This window comes from Venturia canescens, chromosome 8 (genome assembly GCF_019457755.1).
Source record: "Venturia canescens isolate UGA chromosome 8, ASM1945775v1, whole genome shotgun sequence".
NCBI classification, from domain to species: Eukaryota; Metazoa; Arthropoda; class Insecta; order Hymenoptera; family Ichneumonidae; genus Venturia; species Venturia canescens.
This window is the reverse complement of record NC_057428.1, coordinates 6,300,632-6,318,996: the sequence shown is the minus strand read 5'-3', so window position 1 is coordinate 6,318,996 and position 18,365 is coordinate 6,300,632. Positions and strand designations below refer to the sequence as shown.

Genomic DNA, 18,365 nt, shown 5'->3' with positions numbered 1-18,365 from the left:
AGATGACGAAAATTATTTTTTTATTTATCCCGCACGCACTTCGTAATGTCGAAACTCTGTTCATGCGCTCAAAAACTGACACAAGGTTTGTCCATATATACATGTATATCGATCGAATTTATGACTGCTGTTACCAGCTGTGCTGCGCCGTGTGCTACGTTATGAAGTTGACGTCAGATTTTCAATCATCAACAACTATTTTCAACAACCAATCACAACGTCTAAAAATGGATGGCGTCAGATCCTACCAATCAGAAACTCGATAGCATCAAAGTGCCTTTGATGGTGTTATAATTTAATATACAGACACATAAATTTTTGAATGTGTTGGTAACTTTTGCATAATCTTGAGCCCGTGCAAAGTTTTTTCTCAGCAATTACGCCACCAATGATGCTGATTTTGGGCTCATTCGATAGAGAATTTCTCAATTAGCTGAAAGTTCAATTTTCAAAGTCGTACATAACTCATAGGCTTCGCAATTAAAGAAAATCACATGCCAATTTTACCCCCACCACCGCGAATCGTTTCATTCAGAGAAAGTATAGTCTCGGCGAGAGCCTCGGGCCAGCAGACGACAGGGCTGTCAATGTACTTGTCCCGAGACTCTACTGAGTCTCTTGATTCGCGGTGATGGGGATAAAATTGGCATGTGATTTTCTATAATTGCGAAGCCTATGAGTTATGTACGACTTTGAAAATTGAACTTTCAGCTAACTGAGAAATTCTCTATCGAATGAGTCCAAAATCAGCATTATTGGTGGCGTAATTGCTGAGAAAAAACTTTGCACGGGCTCAAGATTATGCAAAAGTTACCAACACATTCAAAAATTTATGCTTCTGTATTTATAAACACCATCAAAGGCACTTTGATGCTATCGAGTTTCTGATTGGTTGGATCTGACGACATCCATTTTTAGACGTTGTGATTGGTTGTTGAAATTAGTTGTTGATGATTGGAAATCTGACGTCAACTTCATAACGTAGCACACGTCGCAGCACAGCTGGTAACAGCAGTCATAAGAGTCATAAATTCGATCGATATACATGTATATATGGACAAACCATGTGTCAGTTTTTGATCGCATGAACAGAGTTTCGACATTACGAAGTGCGTGCGGGATAAATAAAAAAATAATTTTCGTCATCTAAAGAAGTGCATATTACTATTTATTTTGTTAAAATTTGTGATATATTAAACCGGTATCAAAGCGGCCGCGTAAATGTAGTCTGTGATGTGTGTGTGAAAAAGAATATAAAAAATGCGCGATGCATATGTCAACGAAACTTTTCAAGATTTCATTATTTCGTTCGATTGGAAATAAGTGTTGACTGAAATAATCCTTCAATTAAACCAGATTACGAGAAATATTGTTCAGTGCGAATATATCGTCACTGGCGTGGTTATATATCATGTGTAAATAGGTTATACATACGAATAAATAGAACAAAAACACACGGAACTGTTAGAATGATATTACAAACTTTACTTGAATAAATGTTTTCTAATTTATTTCTTGTGTCATCATTATTTTTAAACATCCCCATACTTTGCTTGACATTCAGTTTTGCTCTGCCCTCCGATCCTTGTTTTCACCCCATCAATTTGCAGCGGATCGATACATATTATTAATTCGTTCCCTCATATGTGTCCTATGATTTTCTACTCCTTCTTCATGATGATTGTGGTAACATGGTTCGAGAGTTTTCTAACCATAATCTTGAATTGCACATTTTGTAAATCAGATTTTCAAATAAATTTCTGGTCTTGGTATACTGGGTAGTTATTCTTTTCCCATTAGGTGTGTCGAGTGATAAATTTGGAAACTTGTTCCAGAAAGCCTTTGGATGCTTTTTTTGCTGATGATATGAAAAGTCGTATCTTCGGAATGCGGTGTGTAAACACAAATTTTGATAACAAAACTTATGGAATGACATATATGTTGAGTATTTCCACTTTGGAAACTACAGATATGGAATTATTATTAAAAAAATTCATTCCGATAAGTCTACAGTTGCTCAGTTTTGGATGTGATCAAATATAATGCCTACCAACATCCCCAGAAACTTACAGAATCTCTGAATGCAATGTGCGCTATGTCATTTTAATGCAACATCATGACTTTTGACAACTTTTCATTATAATGCTGTAGATTCGGATCATTGAAATACAGTGAAAATCTGCAAACTATACAATTTATATACTGTGCCATTCATTTTACATTTTGACTCTAACCGTAACATATATATGAAGTAAAAAATTGATTATAAAAGTCTTCAGTTACTCATTTATGAATAGATTTGAAATTGCTGTCTTCGAAGCTCATTGCGGAGATACATTGAACCGCAGCAGATACCTGCGAACTCTGAAATTTCTGTGGATAAATATATATGCGACGGATCACCCCTTATCTTTGATTATGGTAATATGTAATGGAACTTGGTTCGGCAAGTTTTTAAGTGTTCCTTTTCAAATAGTATTGAAGTTTGTATGACTGATATACAGCGAATACTTCTAAACTTTGATATTTCTGTGTTGCAGCATGTATGCCAATCATTCAAATCATTTACTCCAACCGTATCATGTAATCTAGAAAATTTATCACAAAAGTCTTCCGCTTTTCTAAATACTTCAATTTTCCTTTTTCTACTCCATTGTGAGATTTCGAATTTCTAAATTCATTTCTGAATTGTCCTGAAATGGTTTTCCTTCAAAACCAATGCAGGTACGTTAAACGTCTTTGAATTCTGTTGCTCTGTTGAATAAAGTTCGCTTAGTTTTTTTTGCTGCTTTGAGTTCTGGCATAATAAATGTTAGAAGATTACGGGTACTTTTTTTCAGCAACCATCAAACTGTGGATAATTGAACCTCAGCGGCCGCTTGCAAACTTTGGAAATATATTTCATTGGGGGCACGTTTTGCATGAGACGAAATCTCTAGATTCAGAATGCAAAAGCGACATTTAAAGTGGGCAAATCTGTTGGATTTTTCGTGTCTTGAATTTGATCTATCTTTCATTTGAATTTTAAAGAAAAGGGATAAATAAAATCTGTTCTATTAAGGAAATCTTTACGTCAGTTCTTTCTTGGTATAAAGACTTGGAAAAAATCGCCAAAGGCCACGGACAGACCGGTGACGAAATATTTCTAGTACAATTTTGACGGAAAATAGATCTTTTTTCACGGAAACCAACGTTATAAGCCAAAAATCATATTACCGTGCTCTTGGGTTCCTAATAGACAAAACATATTAGGAGACAAGGGGAAAAATCACCGAAGTCCAAGAACAAACTTGAGCTGAAATATTTTCAGTAAAATTGTGACGAAAAATAGGTCCTTTTTCGTGGAAACCAACGTTATAAGCCGAAAATCATATCTCGGCCCTCAACCCGCTTTCTACCATTCTCTTGGGTTCCCAATAAGCATAGCATATTAGAGTAGAAGAAAAAAAATAGCCCACCTCCATGGACAGACCTGTGACGGAATATTTTCTGTACAATGTTGACGAGAAATTTGTTGTTTTTCGTGGAAACCAACGTTATAAGCCGAAAATCATATCTCGGCACGCAACACACTTTTCTCCATGCTCTTGGGTTCCAAATAGACGAAACATATTAGAGTACAAGGAAAAAAATCGCCAAAGTCCAAAGACACACCTGTGACGAAATATTTCCAGTACAATTTTGACGACAAATAGATCTTATTTCGTGGAAACCAACGTTATAAACCGAAAATCATATTACGGCCCACAACACGCATTTCTTCATGCTCTTAGGTTCCTAATAGACAAAACACATTAGAAGACAATGAGAAAAATCACCAAAGTCCAAGAACAAACCAGTGCCGAAATATTTTCAGTTCAATTTTGAAAAAAAATTGGTCTTTTACATGGAAACCAACATTATAAACCGAAATTCATTTCTCGGGCCTCATCCCGGATTCCTGCATGTTGTTGGGTTCCTAATAGGCATAACATATTAGAGTATAAGGAAAAAATCGTCGAAGTTCAAGGACGGACTTGTGACAAAATATTTTCACTACAATTTTTACGAAAAATTGGTCTTTTATGGTGGAAACCAACTTCATAAGCCGAATATCATACCCAGGGAAAAAAAGGTTGGGAAAAGTACATTGATGGTCCCTTATTTGCTGATAATTTCATGAAAAAGATTATCCCATAAAAAATGTTCGTATGAGAATGGAATCTATAAGAATGTACTAAGCAAATAATTCATAGAAATTTATACTAAAATCCTGTAACCGTCATAACATAAATGAGGAACTTTTGAGAAAAAAGGCGTGATATCAAACCATAAACTTCCCCTAGGGAAAAGAAGGTTGGGACAAGTCCATTGATGGTCCCTTGTTTGATGACATAGAAAAAAGATTCAGAACCAGGAAAAAAATTCTATAGAAATAATAAACGAAAAATTGTTAAGTTCAAAAAAATTCAACAAAATTAAAAAAACAATCGAAAAAAATTCTGTAAAGAAAAATAAAAAATTTTCAAAAAAATTCATAAATATTGAACAAATTGAAAAATGTACTATCCAAGTTACATGCAGTATAAAAATGTATGATATCAATTGGAGGACAAGTTTTTATTGATAATTTGGAATATTTATCGAACAAATCAGAAACATTAATTGAAAAATTGACGTTTTATGCATAGGAGCCACTAATCATTCATGATAATTATTTTCAAGAAAAAATTTCTTGAAAAAAAAGTGATAACGGAAGTTACGTGCAGTACTAAAATGTATTATATCAATTCGAGGCCAAGTATTTATCAGCTATTCGAAATATTATCTCCGGCGACAAATGAGCGTTGAGAATCCTCGTCAGGCTCAGAACGTTTTATCAAAATTACTAAAAAATTAATGGAAATAAAAAATCGCAGAATCTTTCTTTCGCATAATAAGAACGATGTCAAACCATTTCTTTTTAACCAGACGATATAAAAATCGTTAAAAATTCACATGAAAGTCATTCGTTACTTCAACAAGGTACAGACTTTAAAGAATCGATTCCCCTCCGACTTTCAGGATCCTCTGGTATTATTCACAACATTCAACTTCGATTGGATAGGTACAAATTATGTTCAAATACGTTTTAAACGTACTTGTCCGGCCCATCACTTTTTATTCAAATTGCTCATTCGAAAAAAAATCAGGGCTATTCTATAATCCCAAATATAATAAAATGGATAGAAATAAAAATAATATCTCCAAGTAATTTGAACTTGATTGTTCTCAGGTTCGTATAGCAATATCCACTTCTCATTTCCTTCAGGGAACACATACTATTCGGTAAGAACCAATGGAAATGAGAAATAATCAGGCACATTACAAGAAATTTTCGAACCTATTCAGCCGTGCAATGTTTTTTTTTCGATAGTCACGTACACATTTTGATAAATATCACTAGTCGAGTACGACACGTGGATTCCTGGAATTTGGAGAAAAATTATTTTGTTGTGAATTATGACTCCATACAATATAAATAAATTAATCAACTTCATCTTCCATTTTCGTTTCATTTTGACAAGAGCGATTTCAAGGAAAATTATTTTCCCGGGAATTACTGTTCCTTAATATTAACACATGCATTAACTTCGTTTTTGATTTTTTTTCGAATGAGCAATTTAAATAAAAAGCGATGGACCGGACAAGTACGTTTAAGACGTACTTGAACATAATTTGTACCGATCAAATCGAAGATGAATGTTGTGAATAATACCAGAGGATCCTGAAAGTCGGAGGGGAATCGATTCTTTAAAGTCTGTACCTTGTTGAAGTAACGAATGACTTTCATGTGAATTTTTAACGATTTTTATATGGTCTGGTTAAAAAGAAATGGTTTGACATCGTTCTTATTATTCGAAAGAAAGATTCTGCGATTTTTTATTTCCATTAATTTTTTAGTAATTTTGATAAAACGTTCTGAGCCCGACGAGGATTCTCAACGCTCATTTGTCGCCGGAGATAATATTTCGAATAGCTGATAAATACTTGGCCTCGAATTGATATAATACATTTTAGTACTGCACGTAACTTCCGTTATGACTTTTTTTTCAAGAACTTTTTTTTTGAAAATAATTATCATGAATGATTAGTGGCTCCTATGCATAAAACGTCAATTTTTCAATTAAAGTTTCCGATTTGTTCGATAAATATTCCAAATTATCAATAAAAACTTGTCCTCCAATTGATATCATACATTTTTATACTGCATGTAACTTGGATAGTACATTTTTCAATTTGTTCAATATTTATGAATTTTTTTGAAAATTTTTTATTTTTCTTTACAGAATTTTTTTCGATTGTTTTTTTATTTTTGTTGAATTTTTTGAACTTAACAATTTTTCGTTTATTATTTCTATAGATTTTTTTTCCTGGTTAGCGTATTTAAAATAAAACGAAATCGAGAAAAAATGAATGTTAGAAAAAACAATATTGTAAAAAAAGGATATGCGTTTTTACACATACAGAACAATTTTTAGCTTGTGATATTCATAACTTGTTACTTTTTTCTCTATTTTTTACCTCGTGTCAAGCAAAAAAGCGTTTTTCCTCCTTGAATGAACAACGCAAGTAATAGAGACGAGACATTCCGCTTCATTTTTGGTTTTTTTTTAATTGTCTTTACGTCAACGATCTTTTTTGTCGTTATTACGTCATTTCAAAAACGTCCGTTTTTTTATACTTTTTATTTCCTTTCTAGATACAATTTTTTGTCCTCAATTCTGCGAACGAGTCCTTGAAGGTTCTTAGCCTCAATTTTGTAATTGGAAAAATTTATTACTATCATTTTTTGCAAATTTATTACGTTATTACAAAAAGAAGACAAATTTTCAAAACTGTCGCGTACCACCAGAACTATTAGGTTTCACAGGATATTCCAAAAATAAATAAAGTTGCGTTTGTAATTGGTTTAGGCATAAGAATTTTTTAAATATTTTTATTAGAAATTTCTTCCTTTATTATTTTGTAGAACCTCAAGTACATCGAATGTCGTAACTCGAAAACGACGGGGTTCTTTTTATGAAATTTTGACAGAAAAAGAAATTTTATTTGTCCTTTTCCAATTCATTAAAATTTTATCATACTTTTTTCCAAGATTTTATCAAAAAGGTTTTCAAGATATTTATCAATGAAAAATTCAAATATAAAAATGAACCTTCTATTACTTTAGATATTCTAGCACGTCTCCATAGTTCACAAAAAAACCCGTATCCCCACCGAGAGTAAATATTTCAGGTTAAACAAATTTTCGACAATAATGTGATGAAATTCTAATGAATTAAAAATAAAAAAGATTACTTTTTTCCCTGTTAAAATTTCATTTAACTTTTCTGGATTTTTATCTGGAAACTTTGCCCCGCTAGTATACGTAGCGATTTAAATGTGTTCAAACCGATTAATATATACAATTGGAATAATTTTGAATCAAATCACTCTACTTGCGGCGTCCATTTAAGGAAGTACCCTCGGTAAATCAATTAACAAACAGAAAATTATAAAAATTTGTAAAGATGTCAAAATCTTTCGAAAAATGAGTCGGTTAAAATTTTGTGACCTTTGGTTGACTTTGAAAAGAGATATCTATGATTTAATTTGAAGCAGTCAACATGGAGTCGTATGTGAATCTGTGATTCAGACGCACTTTTTAATTTATAACGTTGAAGTTAACAAACAGATTTTGATAAAATTTGGAGAAGATATAAACGAATGTTCAATGAACATTTTTCTTTTTGGAAAATATGCAAAACTTGCTTGTGTTCTAAGAAATGACTGGAAATAAGACAAGGTTTTTGAGCAACACGCAAATGTGGCAACACCGCAGAATTGTAGGTTATGGCGCTTAATTCGAATATGAGTTACAGCAGCATTTTTGAAACTGTCTGAACATGCGCAAATTGAGTCAACGATAGAAACACAAACACAGTATTGCAAAAGAAATATTATACATTTGTAACGAACATTTTGTGTGTTTCATGCATCCATTATTTTTGGAAACAATAAGAAATAGAAAATATGAAAAGAAGACACCGTCAATTTAATCATTTTTGAAGTCTTCTTTGAGGTTAGGGATGTTTCTTTTCGCGTACACACTTCGGATTTCTTTACCCACTGATGAAAAACGAAACACGCAGAAGTTGGGTTTCCTATACACGACTATACGTAGACTCAATGCTTGTACTTGTACGTGAGCACGTACACTAACCTAGGGGCTACGGTGTTGCCGAAATATATACTACGTTACCTATATTGAAGATTAAAACTCTCTGACTCACTACGTACCGAGGGTACTTCGTTAAGGAGGAAAAACGCTTTTTTGCTTGACACGAGGTAAAAAATAGAAAAAAAAGTAACAAGTTATGAATATTACAAGCTAAAAATTGTTCTGCATGTGTAAAAAGGTCTATTAAAACGTAGTGAATTTTTTGAAAAAAAATTAAAACGGTCCAAGACTGAAAAAAGTATATTTTTGGTTAAAAACTAAAAAAAAGTATAAAAATTCATTTTGTTCTTTTTTTTTTGGATTTTTTTCATAAGACTACAACTCAAGACGAAAAAAATGACCTACTATTCTATTACGATATCTCTGTTATTGAAGAAGTTATGGACGTTCACAAAAAAATTGTACGAAATTTTGAAAAAGATATTGTGATCAGATGAGTTGGGGAAAATATGTAAAAAAATTAGGAACGACTTCTTTCAGTAGTTACAAAATAATAGAAAATTTTCAGCACAATCAAAAATGGTCGGGGTCACGGATTGGTCGGTTTGGTATGGAATGACCCATACATATTTTACAAAAATTCAATTTAACCGGTTTTATCTTTGATTTAATATTCGTATCTCATAGAAAACATTCAACTCAAAAATAAATTGAGAATTTCCTCTACGATATTTGTTTGAATATGTTTTCACAATTTCAATTTGCGACACATTTCACTTTCAATTCAATTGTCATATCTTATGAAAAACATTTCATTTAAAAATTCATTAAGAATTAAATTTTAAATAACATTTATTCTATATGATATCATTATTGAATCGGAAATGAATCATGTCGAATAGAAATATTGTGATAACTTAATTAAAACTCTTTTTATCATTAAGTATGAACCAAAATGCTGTTATGTTTTGTTTTCTAGATAGAATTGATAGGTCTGGAAAAACTTTGAATAAGCAAAAATAACGCCGAGTATTAAAAGGCCATACTTTAAGTTGAAAAAGAATTTTTAAAATGAATTCTCAAAGTAAAAAAATGGAGTTTCTGAAAAAAGAGATAGAAAATTTGAAAAAATATCTCATCGCATGTGACATTTCCACTCTTGTATTGGATTATTAAACTTGCTGAATGAATAATCAAAATCGTTGCTATTGCTTATAAAGAAAAGAAAAATCTCGTTCCATGTGAAGTTTTTGGTTTTTATATTGATAAATCGAACTTGCCCAAAAATAATCGAAATCGTGACCATTGCTTGTAGCCAAGAATCAAAAGCTTTCGTTTAATGCCGGCATTGGTTGCTATTACTGACCGTGCATCGTTATTTATTACTATTTATCAGAGTTTTAACGGTCTCTAGACTGCTGTTGAGCTGCAAAAACAATACAAAATATTTTGTTGTTCTTATCAACAATCGCAACATGCATGTGCAAAGTAGGAACAAGACGTCATGCAATGAAAAAGAAACCATCATTAAAACGGTGCCGCATTTCTTCATAATGCAATTATATATATCCATTTTTATCCCGCGGTTATTTTCTACTGTATACCTTTTAGACCCAGGGTCACCCTCTCCAATCATCTTACATCCATATATTTTTCAAGCCACCGACCGAACTCATCCCAAACGTTTAACGTTTTACTCGATTTTTCTCCTCTGTTCGATCAAAATGGCCACCGTTCTTGTGTTTCCACATCGAACAAAAATCCTGTTTGCGCAGCTTAGAATCGTTCTTCTGAATTATATATATTCGATATCTGCTTAGGCTTTTTAACATGTTGAATATATAGAAAAAATCCAAATGATAACTTTTAAGATAAACGCTATAAAAAAAGTCTTATGAGTTGAGTCTTTAAGGGATATTACGATATCTGTGGCCCCAAGTTTTGGCCATGTAGTCTTCATATTTGGCCCGAAATAAGAAAAAAAAAACTTTTTATAGAAAAAAGTCTTATTTTGGGCCAAATATAAAGACTACATAGTCAAAACTTGGGGCCACAGATATCGTAATACTGCCAGTCTTTACATTCCACCCTTCTCGAATCACACAGAGTTGAAGTAAATTTTATGTATATTTTTTGTCTAATTGAAGCAATTTTCATTTTTATCATATGATCTGTCAACCTTATTGAATATATTCATTTAGTACATTGAAATAAGTATTTAAAGTGATAATTTGCTAACAAAAATGTAATTTGCAGGATTCAATGAAAAAATAATTTAACATTCCATTAGATTTTGATTCACCGTCATAAGATGACCGGAAAAACAGATTTATTTGAAGGGGGATGGCGTCAATTCGGGGAAAAAAGGCCCAATTTTAAACGCTACAGATAATACAAATTTATTTTATTGATCGTAACAGCATAATACATTATATGAATAATATATCCCAAATTTCCAAAACTTAAATATCAATAATTATCTCAATGGTAGTATAGGCTCTTCGGAAAAAAGTTGTTCACTGATGAATAGTTTTACTCGAAATCTACTGTTACATCCTGATCACTAACGTTCGACATAGCAGATTGAAACGCAGGGAAAAAATGATACACACAAAAATAAAGCTCTCATGAAATTGATAAAGAGTTGCAGATAAATTTATAAAAAAACTCCGAAAGTCTGAAGTAAGAACATTGAGCGCAATAAGCACCGGATGCTCTTTGCTATAGAGACAACACTCTGTTTCTTCGCACGGAGTATCAGCAATAAAAAAACTTGCACGACTCAATTATTTCTGAATAAAACGAAAACCACATATGGGAATGATTATACGTGATAGGTCATAAAATCATCTTTATTGTCAGAAAGAGACGGATGCATCCTGTTTCGTCATATAGAGCATGGAGCGCCAGCAGCATCCCATACATCTAATTAGGTCATAATTATTTCTGAAAAAGTCACCCAATTGACACGGAATTACAAAAACATGGTTATCGATAGGAAAGGGAAGATTTATGAAATACAAAAATCACGCCACCAGTTGGATTAACTAATGAGAACACAGGAACTAAATGCGGTAAATACTATTTAAACTGGGCTGGACAACACCATGCGTCGTCATTTGCCAATATCACCGTTTTTCTGAAGTCATTACTATGCTCCCTTATTTCGCCAATAATTAAAGAAAAGGACTTTGTCAGAATTATCATCAAATTTTGTCTTAACTAGAACTTTAAAAAAATCTCAAGTAGCAATTGCAAATTTTCTCTTCAGTCGTAGCTAAACACTTTGTAAATTTAAATCTCATTGTCTTGAATCAAGATCTAATGCGACAAAAGCAAATCCCTTAAAATTATTATATTACCAATAATTATAATCATATATATTATAACCACTATTGTAAACTTATCTACGAACAAGCTACTGTAACTGCTCAAATAACAACAATTTACCTCCACCTATGAAGACGATTTGAAACCGAACAATTGTAAAGAGAAGGATCCAGGAAAAATTCGAATAAAGTATTTACGGCAATTAATCAAGGAAAATCCTGTGAGTACTTATTGAAAATATACGTATCAAAATATGTATCATCACACCACTAAAGGTTAACCTACATGCCATCAGGGTCTACACCAATCAAACCGACAATCATCATTCTTGCACGCTCACATTCAATAGACGTGACTTTCATCTCTGCGTAAAGGACTAGAGTGTCTTGATCCGAAAGAAGAGTCAATGCCATATTTCGTTCCCTACTATTTCAATATCTTCTTACTGGGACGTAACACTACTCGTACGATTCTTTTGAAATTTGGAATAGTATTTCCTTACATAACCGACTAAGTATCTACGGGAGGGTTTTTTTTTTTATTTTCTATTTTTTGTGATACTTAGAAGTAAAAACACCAATTTGTCGCCTAAAAAATAGACCTATTGGTGATTGTGTATTTATTAATTACACATTTTTTTTTTTAATCTCGGTCATTCATATAAGGATGTATATGTCAAATTTCAAAAGAATCGGACGAGTAGATTTTGATTGATAATGTTCATCGGTGGACAATTTTTTTCCAAAGTGCCTCTGCTACCACTGAGATAATTATTGATATATGAGTTTCGGAAATTTGGGAAATATTATTCATATATTGTATTATGCTGTCACAATCAATAAAATAAATTTGTATTATCTGTAGCGTCTAAAATAAGTCTTAAAATTGGGCCTTTTTTCACCGAATTGACGACACCTCCCTTAAATAAATTTATTTTTCTGATCACTTTATGTTAGTAAATTAAAATCTAATGGAACGTCAAATATTTTTTACAATGAAACCTGAAAATTAAATTTTTGTTCACAAATAATCACTTTAGATCCTTATTTCAACGTATTAGATGAATACATTTAATAAATTTGGCAGACTATATTCTAAAAAATGGAGGTTGTTTCAATTAGACAAAAAAGTATGCATAAAATTTACTTCAACTTTCTGTAACTCGGGAAGGATTTTTTTTAGTAGCAAATTTATTTATCTACAAAGTTATCATTCGAATTTTTTCTGTATATTCAATGAAACTTAGGCGCTACAATTATTTAAGTAGACATTTGTATATAAAATTCACTTTCAGGAACGATGCCGATAATAATATTGAATTTACGGACATGGTTCAATGGACTTTATTATAGAATATCAAGTTCCCCATGTTCATCCGGAAAATATTGCTAGATGTAAATTAGCAGAGCGATACCAAAAATAATGAGGACAACGGCTTTTTCAATGCTAATTAAATAGGGAACTTTCAATGCCGATTCGCGACCGCTAAAGAGTGTTTGACTACGGTACCCTTTTGCGAGGCTTTGTTTTTGGACGTTAACTAAAGACTTTCTGGCACAATAAGTAAAAATAAAAATTTTCCTAAAATGACGCGGCCTATTTTTGTTATTGCCATATCAGTCGCGGGAAATCTATGACTCTTTATTTCGAAACTCTGAGATTTATGTTAATATCGGATTTGTAATAAAGAGACGTGGCTCAATGGCAAGAACTAATAGAATTGTTTACACAAGCTCTGCCGCATTGTTAGATACTCACTGACGGTTTTCGAGCATTTTTCTTATTTTACTCAAATTACATGAAATTAAAACATCCGGCTCGTCATGGTATTTCTTCAATATGGACTGTGTAATATAGGAATGTAATCATTTCTAATGTCTAGAATCGACGATAAGAATTATTGTATATTACCAATATGAAATAACATCGAAAACGAGCTATTTACCTTGTAAACAAAAAAATTTCGTGTTCCCAATCCTAATGTTCAGTATATAATTTTGAGGGCAAAGATCATAGGACGATGAAGATATCGAATCGGCCGACCCGATTTCAGCCAAAAAAAATGGTTGTTTCTGAATAAAAAAATAATTCCCCCCTTTTTTCCTAAAAAATCATAGTTACCAGAACGTAAAAATTATTTTGCGTCGTCCCCTCGAAAGCTAACACGAAACTACAACTTTTATGTGGAATTATTTTTTTTCAGTTACTTCAAGTTTCCGAGATATGTTCATTTGAAAAAAAACGGTATTTTCTGAAATTATGAATTTAAAAATCTGAAAAAATTCATATAGAGTGATTTTTAGTAGTACTTTGATATAATCAGTTATGGGGTAGATCTGAGATGGTCGAAAAAAAAGTGGCCGGTTCGACAGAGAATGGCACATATCGAAATCTTTGAATTTCAATCTATAAATGACATGACGACCGTTGCGCCAGCACGGCACACAATGACATTTCATAATACAACTTTCAACTTAATTGTTTTATAGTTGATTTTTTAAGAATCCCACAATAAAATAGTACTATTCTTTGGTCAAAAAGTCTAAACTTTTCAAAAAAAATGTTTTAAAAAATTTTAATAATGATACATTAGGAAAAAAAGCGATTTTGAAGTTATAATGGCTTTTTTCGGGATTTTCCTGAAACCAGAGAATATTGAAAATATTTTTATCGAAAAGCTATTTTACATAAAAATCTTCCAGCACAAATTAATTGCATAACTGTTGGAAAGACCCATATACAAAGAAGAGTAGTCGACCATCAGACACAATATCAATTGAAATTTTAAGAAATTTTCGTAACCTTAGGATACAATTATATTTTTTTATATACACGTTTTACCAACATTAATAAAAGTTGCCATTTGCTGATGATAATACACCCATGTATTATCATCAATTTCTATTTTATATTCATTGTATCCGTTAAATTGAACGCTCTCATCAATATTTGTCGATACAAATATCTCAGATACAAATACTACAATTAAATTTTGTTCAAGGGGGAGATGGAAATCCACTATAGTTCCATTGATAATAATGATATTTTTCCTGATTAATGCGTAACAGTCACACCTCCAAAAAATAACTTATCAGTCACATAGGTTCCAGCAAACCCCACTCACAAAAACTGTTTTTGTCTGCGTTCTTTACACATAATGGTCAAAATGGTATTTTTGTAGCAAAAATCGTATATTTTGGATGAAAAATAACGAAAACATGAACAAAAAATATATGCGATACTCATCATACATAGAACGTTTACACGAAAGGGTATTTTGGTTGTTTTTGATTTTGTCTGTCTGTCATTCGTGGGCAAAGTTCACATCTTACTGATCCGCTTAATCCTCTTCGATGAGACAACTGGCGATCTTACGCCTGTGAAGACGATAAGACATCTACTTGTAGACCATGAATATTATTTAAGGCCAAAAGAAAATAATTTAGTTCTTGTGTTAATCCTTACATTCCTAAATGCACTGTGACACAAAAAACAAATCTGAGACCCGATTTTTAAAAACTTTTGCCACTGTACGAGCACATGGGATTTATTATACAAAAACAACTTTATATCATTACTTTTATAGATTGCGGATTGTCCAAAAATCAATAAAACCATAAAAAAAATTTTATATGAAAAATTCGGAAAAAAGTTCGAGTTGCAAAAAAATATTGAATGACTCATCCTATTATTTCGAAATGACTGAGCATTTAAAAACGAAAATATTGACCCTTGATTCTTTAGATTTATTCGATTTTCCAAGAAAGTATTGATGATAAAAAAAAATTATAATTAAAATTTTGGAAATATTGAAGCGTCAACTTGATAAAATACAAAATTTCAAAAAACTGGGTGAGTTTCTTCCCATATAAATATTTGAAGAAACTAACAATGAGCAAAATTCATAGTGCAAAGGTTAAGCAGTGGCCGATTATGCGTGAATAACCTATGAATCATTTTTTTTCGGATAATGGCAAATAATCATGGTCGTGACCCGACGAAAAAGCATCGAATATCCACGAACGAGAAAGTGATAATAATGATTGATTACCTCGCTTTGATGTGCTGTCTGCGCTGCTATGAAATCCAGGTACGGCAATCATGAGAACAAAAAGTCCGCAGTGTACCCAAAACATGTTTATGTCTTAACAACATTGTTTAAATTCATTTTACATAACGACCGCAAAGCACTCGCTTTGTCTCCAATCGTTGACAAGTTCTAAAATCGTCCACCGAAAGTCAATAATTTTTTCACTACCCATTTTGCCAAATCTTTGAAAAACTACTGTGTTTTTTGATCGAAAGATTTCTTGTGTTTTCATTCCGATAATTATTGTTTTCTTGCTTATAAAATTGCTGCTACCCCTAATCCTTTTGTTTGCCCTTGCTTGAGACATGATCGTGGCACCTTGTTTAAAATTAGACACAGTGCGAAATGCACATCATCACGCCGAGCATCCTCGTACGATAATTAAAAATAAACAATAAATATGAAACATCATTTATTTGAATATGAAAGATCGGCTATTATTAACGATTCAAAATTTATATATTCGTATTTCCAATTTTTCAACTTCAGATTCTTTAATACCGACCAAATAGGAATAGTCGGTAATGGCACTCATCGCCGGAATCTCTGAAATACGTAAGAGCAAATGTGAGAATGACAGACACTATGACAGACGAAGAGTTCGCTGTGTGTTGATAAACCGAAAAACTCGATCAGCAATTTTCAAAGAAAAACGAAACTTGTGTATGCATATTAATTTTTTATTATTAATTAATTTCTACTTTTATCACGAACCCTCAAATTCTTCAGGAAATAAGAGGAACTATCATGTACACAGGACTGTAACCCTCACACGCCCGTTATTTTGAGACTTTTTTCAATTTATTAACTTTTCTCTTTAGTTATTATTTCACTCAAATAGACATTTCAATTTTTAGCTTGAAATTGTTTTGGCTACGAATTAACAGCAAATGTCGTTTTTTTCACAAATATTGCGCAGCAGATCACTTTATCCCATTTGTGAAGGTGCACTCACGAGATTTTGTATTTTCTTTGTCCGTTGCTTAATGAAAAAGTTATATTTGATGAACATTGTAAAGGACACATTTTTGATTGCATTTACAAATCATTATTGTTCTTTCAACAAACCTTTCTACATAAGTGATCAATGTATACGATTGCAGTCATGTCGGATTTATATACAAAACACTACTCGACTATCAAACACGTAAATCTTTGTTTAGTAAGAAGCAGATAGGCTTAGTAAAAAGGCTAACCATATGAAGGATTTACAAACTTGGCACGTTCACTGACCGGCCTATGAATTCGATGAATAGATCGCATTACACTACACCGTAACCGATCACAATTAGTCGTATTTCACCTTTCACTCATGATTATTTTGTTCTTTCTTCTTTGCTCTTGACTTCGTTACACTTTCAATAAACTTCGATGATAACCGTTGAATTTGGGACAGTTTAGATATACGGGAGAAGGTATGTGAGAAGGAAGCGAAAATTTTCTCTTTGCACTTTAGGCCAGTACGAAGGCTTCCGTTGAAAACTTCGCGACCTGATCAAACTTCACAGAGATTTGCGTAATTATTATTTGGAACAAGATCTAAAGGAGGTAAAGGGAAAAGAGGGAAAAGATTTCACATAGGATGAGGGAACGGCAGTCCGAAGGAAAAAAAAACAATGAATGACTGATGAGAACGTGCGTCTTCGTTGAGGATGAACGGAAAACAGCGCAACAACGAATCCGATTCCCGTGCGCGTGGCTGTATATGTCCTCAGTTCATTCTCGCTTTCCACTTCCATCCGGCTCGCAAAATCACGCTATGACTGCCATCTTCTTCCGACGTGGCAACTCCTGAGCATAAAAATATTTGCTGCACCTCCCTTATTTCTCACTGTGACCTCTGCACCGACACTTTCTCTCTTCCTTGCTCGCTTTTCTACATTCTCTATTTAATTTTCGAAGCTTTTTCCAATGCAATAACGTCAGATCCCCGACCCGGCCCACTACTTTTCGAATCGTCAAACTTCTCTAGAGGATCGCGAAATGCACATCATTCAAAGAATATCTTCATCCTACTTGTGTGCATTCGTAAGTCTGTAATGCACGCTACCACCCAAACCACCACTCTATGAAGAATCGGAAAAAGGAGCGAGTAAAAGGATGGACTCTCCCCTCTTCTAACTCGCTCTTATATTATCCATGGATATGTTCCGTAATCTCTATAAAGTGTGTATAAGTCTCATACACACCAACACGAGCATCATCGAACAATCCGCCCCCGGGAGCATCCCCTTACTAGCTGCCTCTGATACTGCTGCCAGCTTCAAGCTGGACCTGTGCTGTGCCATAAAACGCGGGCTCGGTCATACCGGGACCGCACACCACCTCTTATCGATTCCTGCGCCATTTTCCGTATCTCGTGTGTCTCCCTACGCGAATCAATAAACTGGCTGTTTCTCAACCACCCTACTCCCCTTCCCGAGTTCTCCCCAACACTTTTAAATGCGAGAGAGAGAGAGAGAGAGAGAGAGAGAGAGAGAGAGAGAGAAAGTATATATATATTAGGGTGATATATAAGGGTAAGAGTATATATATTAGGGAGATTTAAAAAAAAAACAACTTTTTTTCCTCAAAATCGCAAGTGGTCATACGTAATGATAAAATACACAATGAAAAAGTAATTCTCCCAAAATTTGTCGTTAAAAAATCGCTAATTTTTTTTCTTTCTTAGTGATGAGAAAAGATTCATTGTTCGGTGTTGCAACAACAAAAGTTCAATTTCAACAAGAGCTCAGTCAAGAAATGATTCTCTGAAAATTTGAA

At 32.9% G+C, this 18,365-nt stretch overlaps 1 protein-coding gene across 20 annotated transcripts in view; it reads right to left on the bottom strand.

The window, feature by feature from the left end:
* The window catches only part of mmd (mind-meld), a 619,790-nt gene extending 602,009 nt beyond the window's left edge, over positions 1 to 17,781 (bottom strand). For 7 of the 20 annotated variants that reach the window (XM_043427306.1, XM_043427287.1, XM_043427309.1 and 4 more), the window contains exons 1-2: positions 16,317 to 17,781; positions 15,564 to 16,148 (exon numbers count right to left, since the gene is read on the bottom strand). In XM_043427306.1, the coding sequence (XP_043283241.1) occupies positions 15,564 to 15,648 (85 nt within the window). In that variant the 5' untranslated portion in view covers positions 15,649 to 16,148; positions 16,317 to 17,781. The remainder of the gene's footprint in view (positions 1 to 15,563; positions 16,149 to 16,316) is intronic. The other 13 variants (XM_043427304.1, XM_043427305.1, XM_043427288.1 and 10 more) reach the window with 12 other exon arrangements.
* Positions 17,782 to 18,365: the final 584 nt, after the last annotated feature.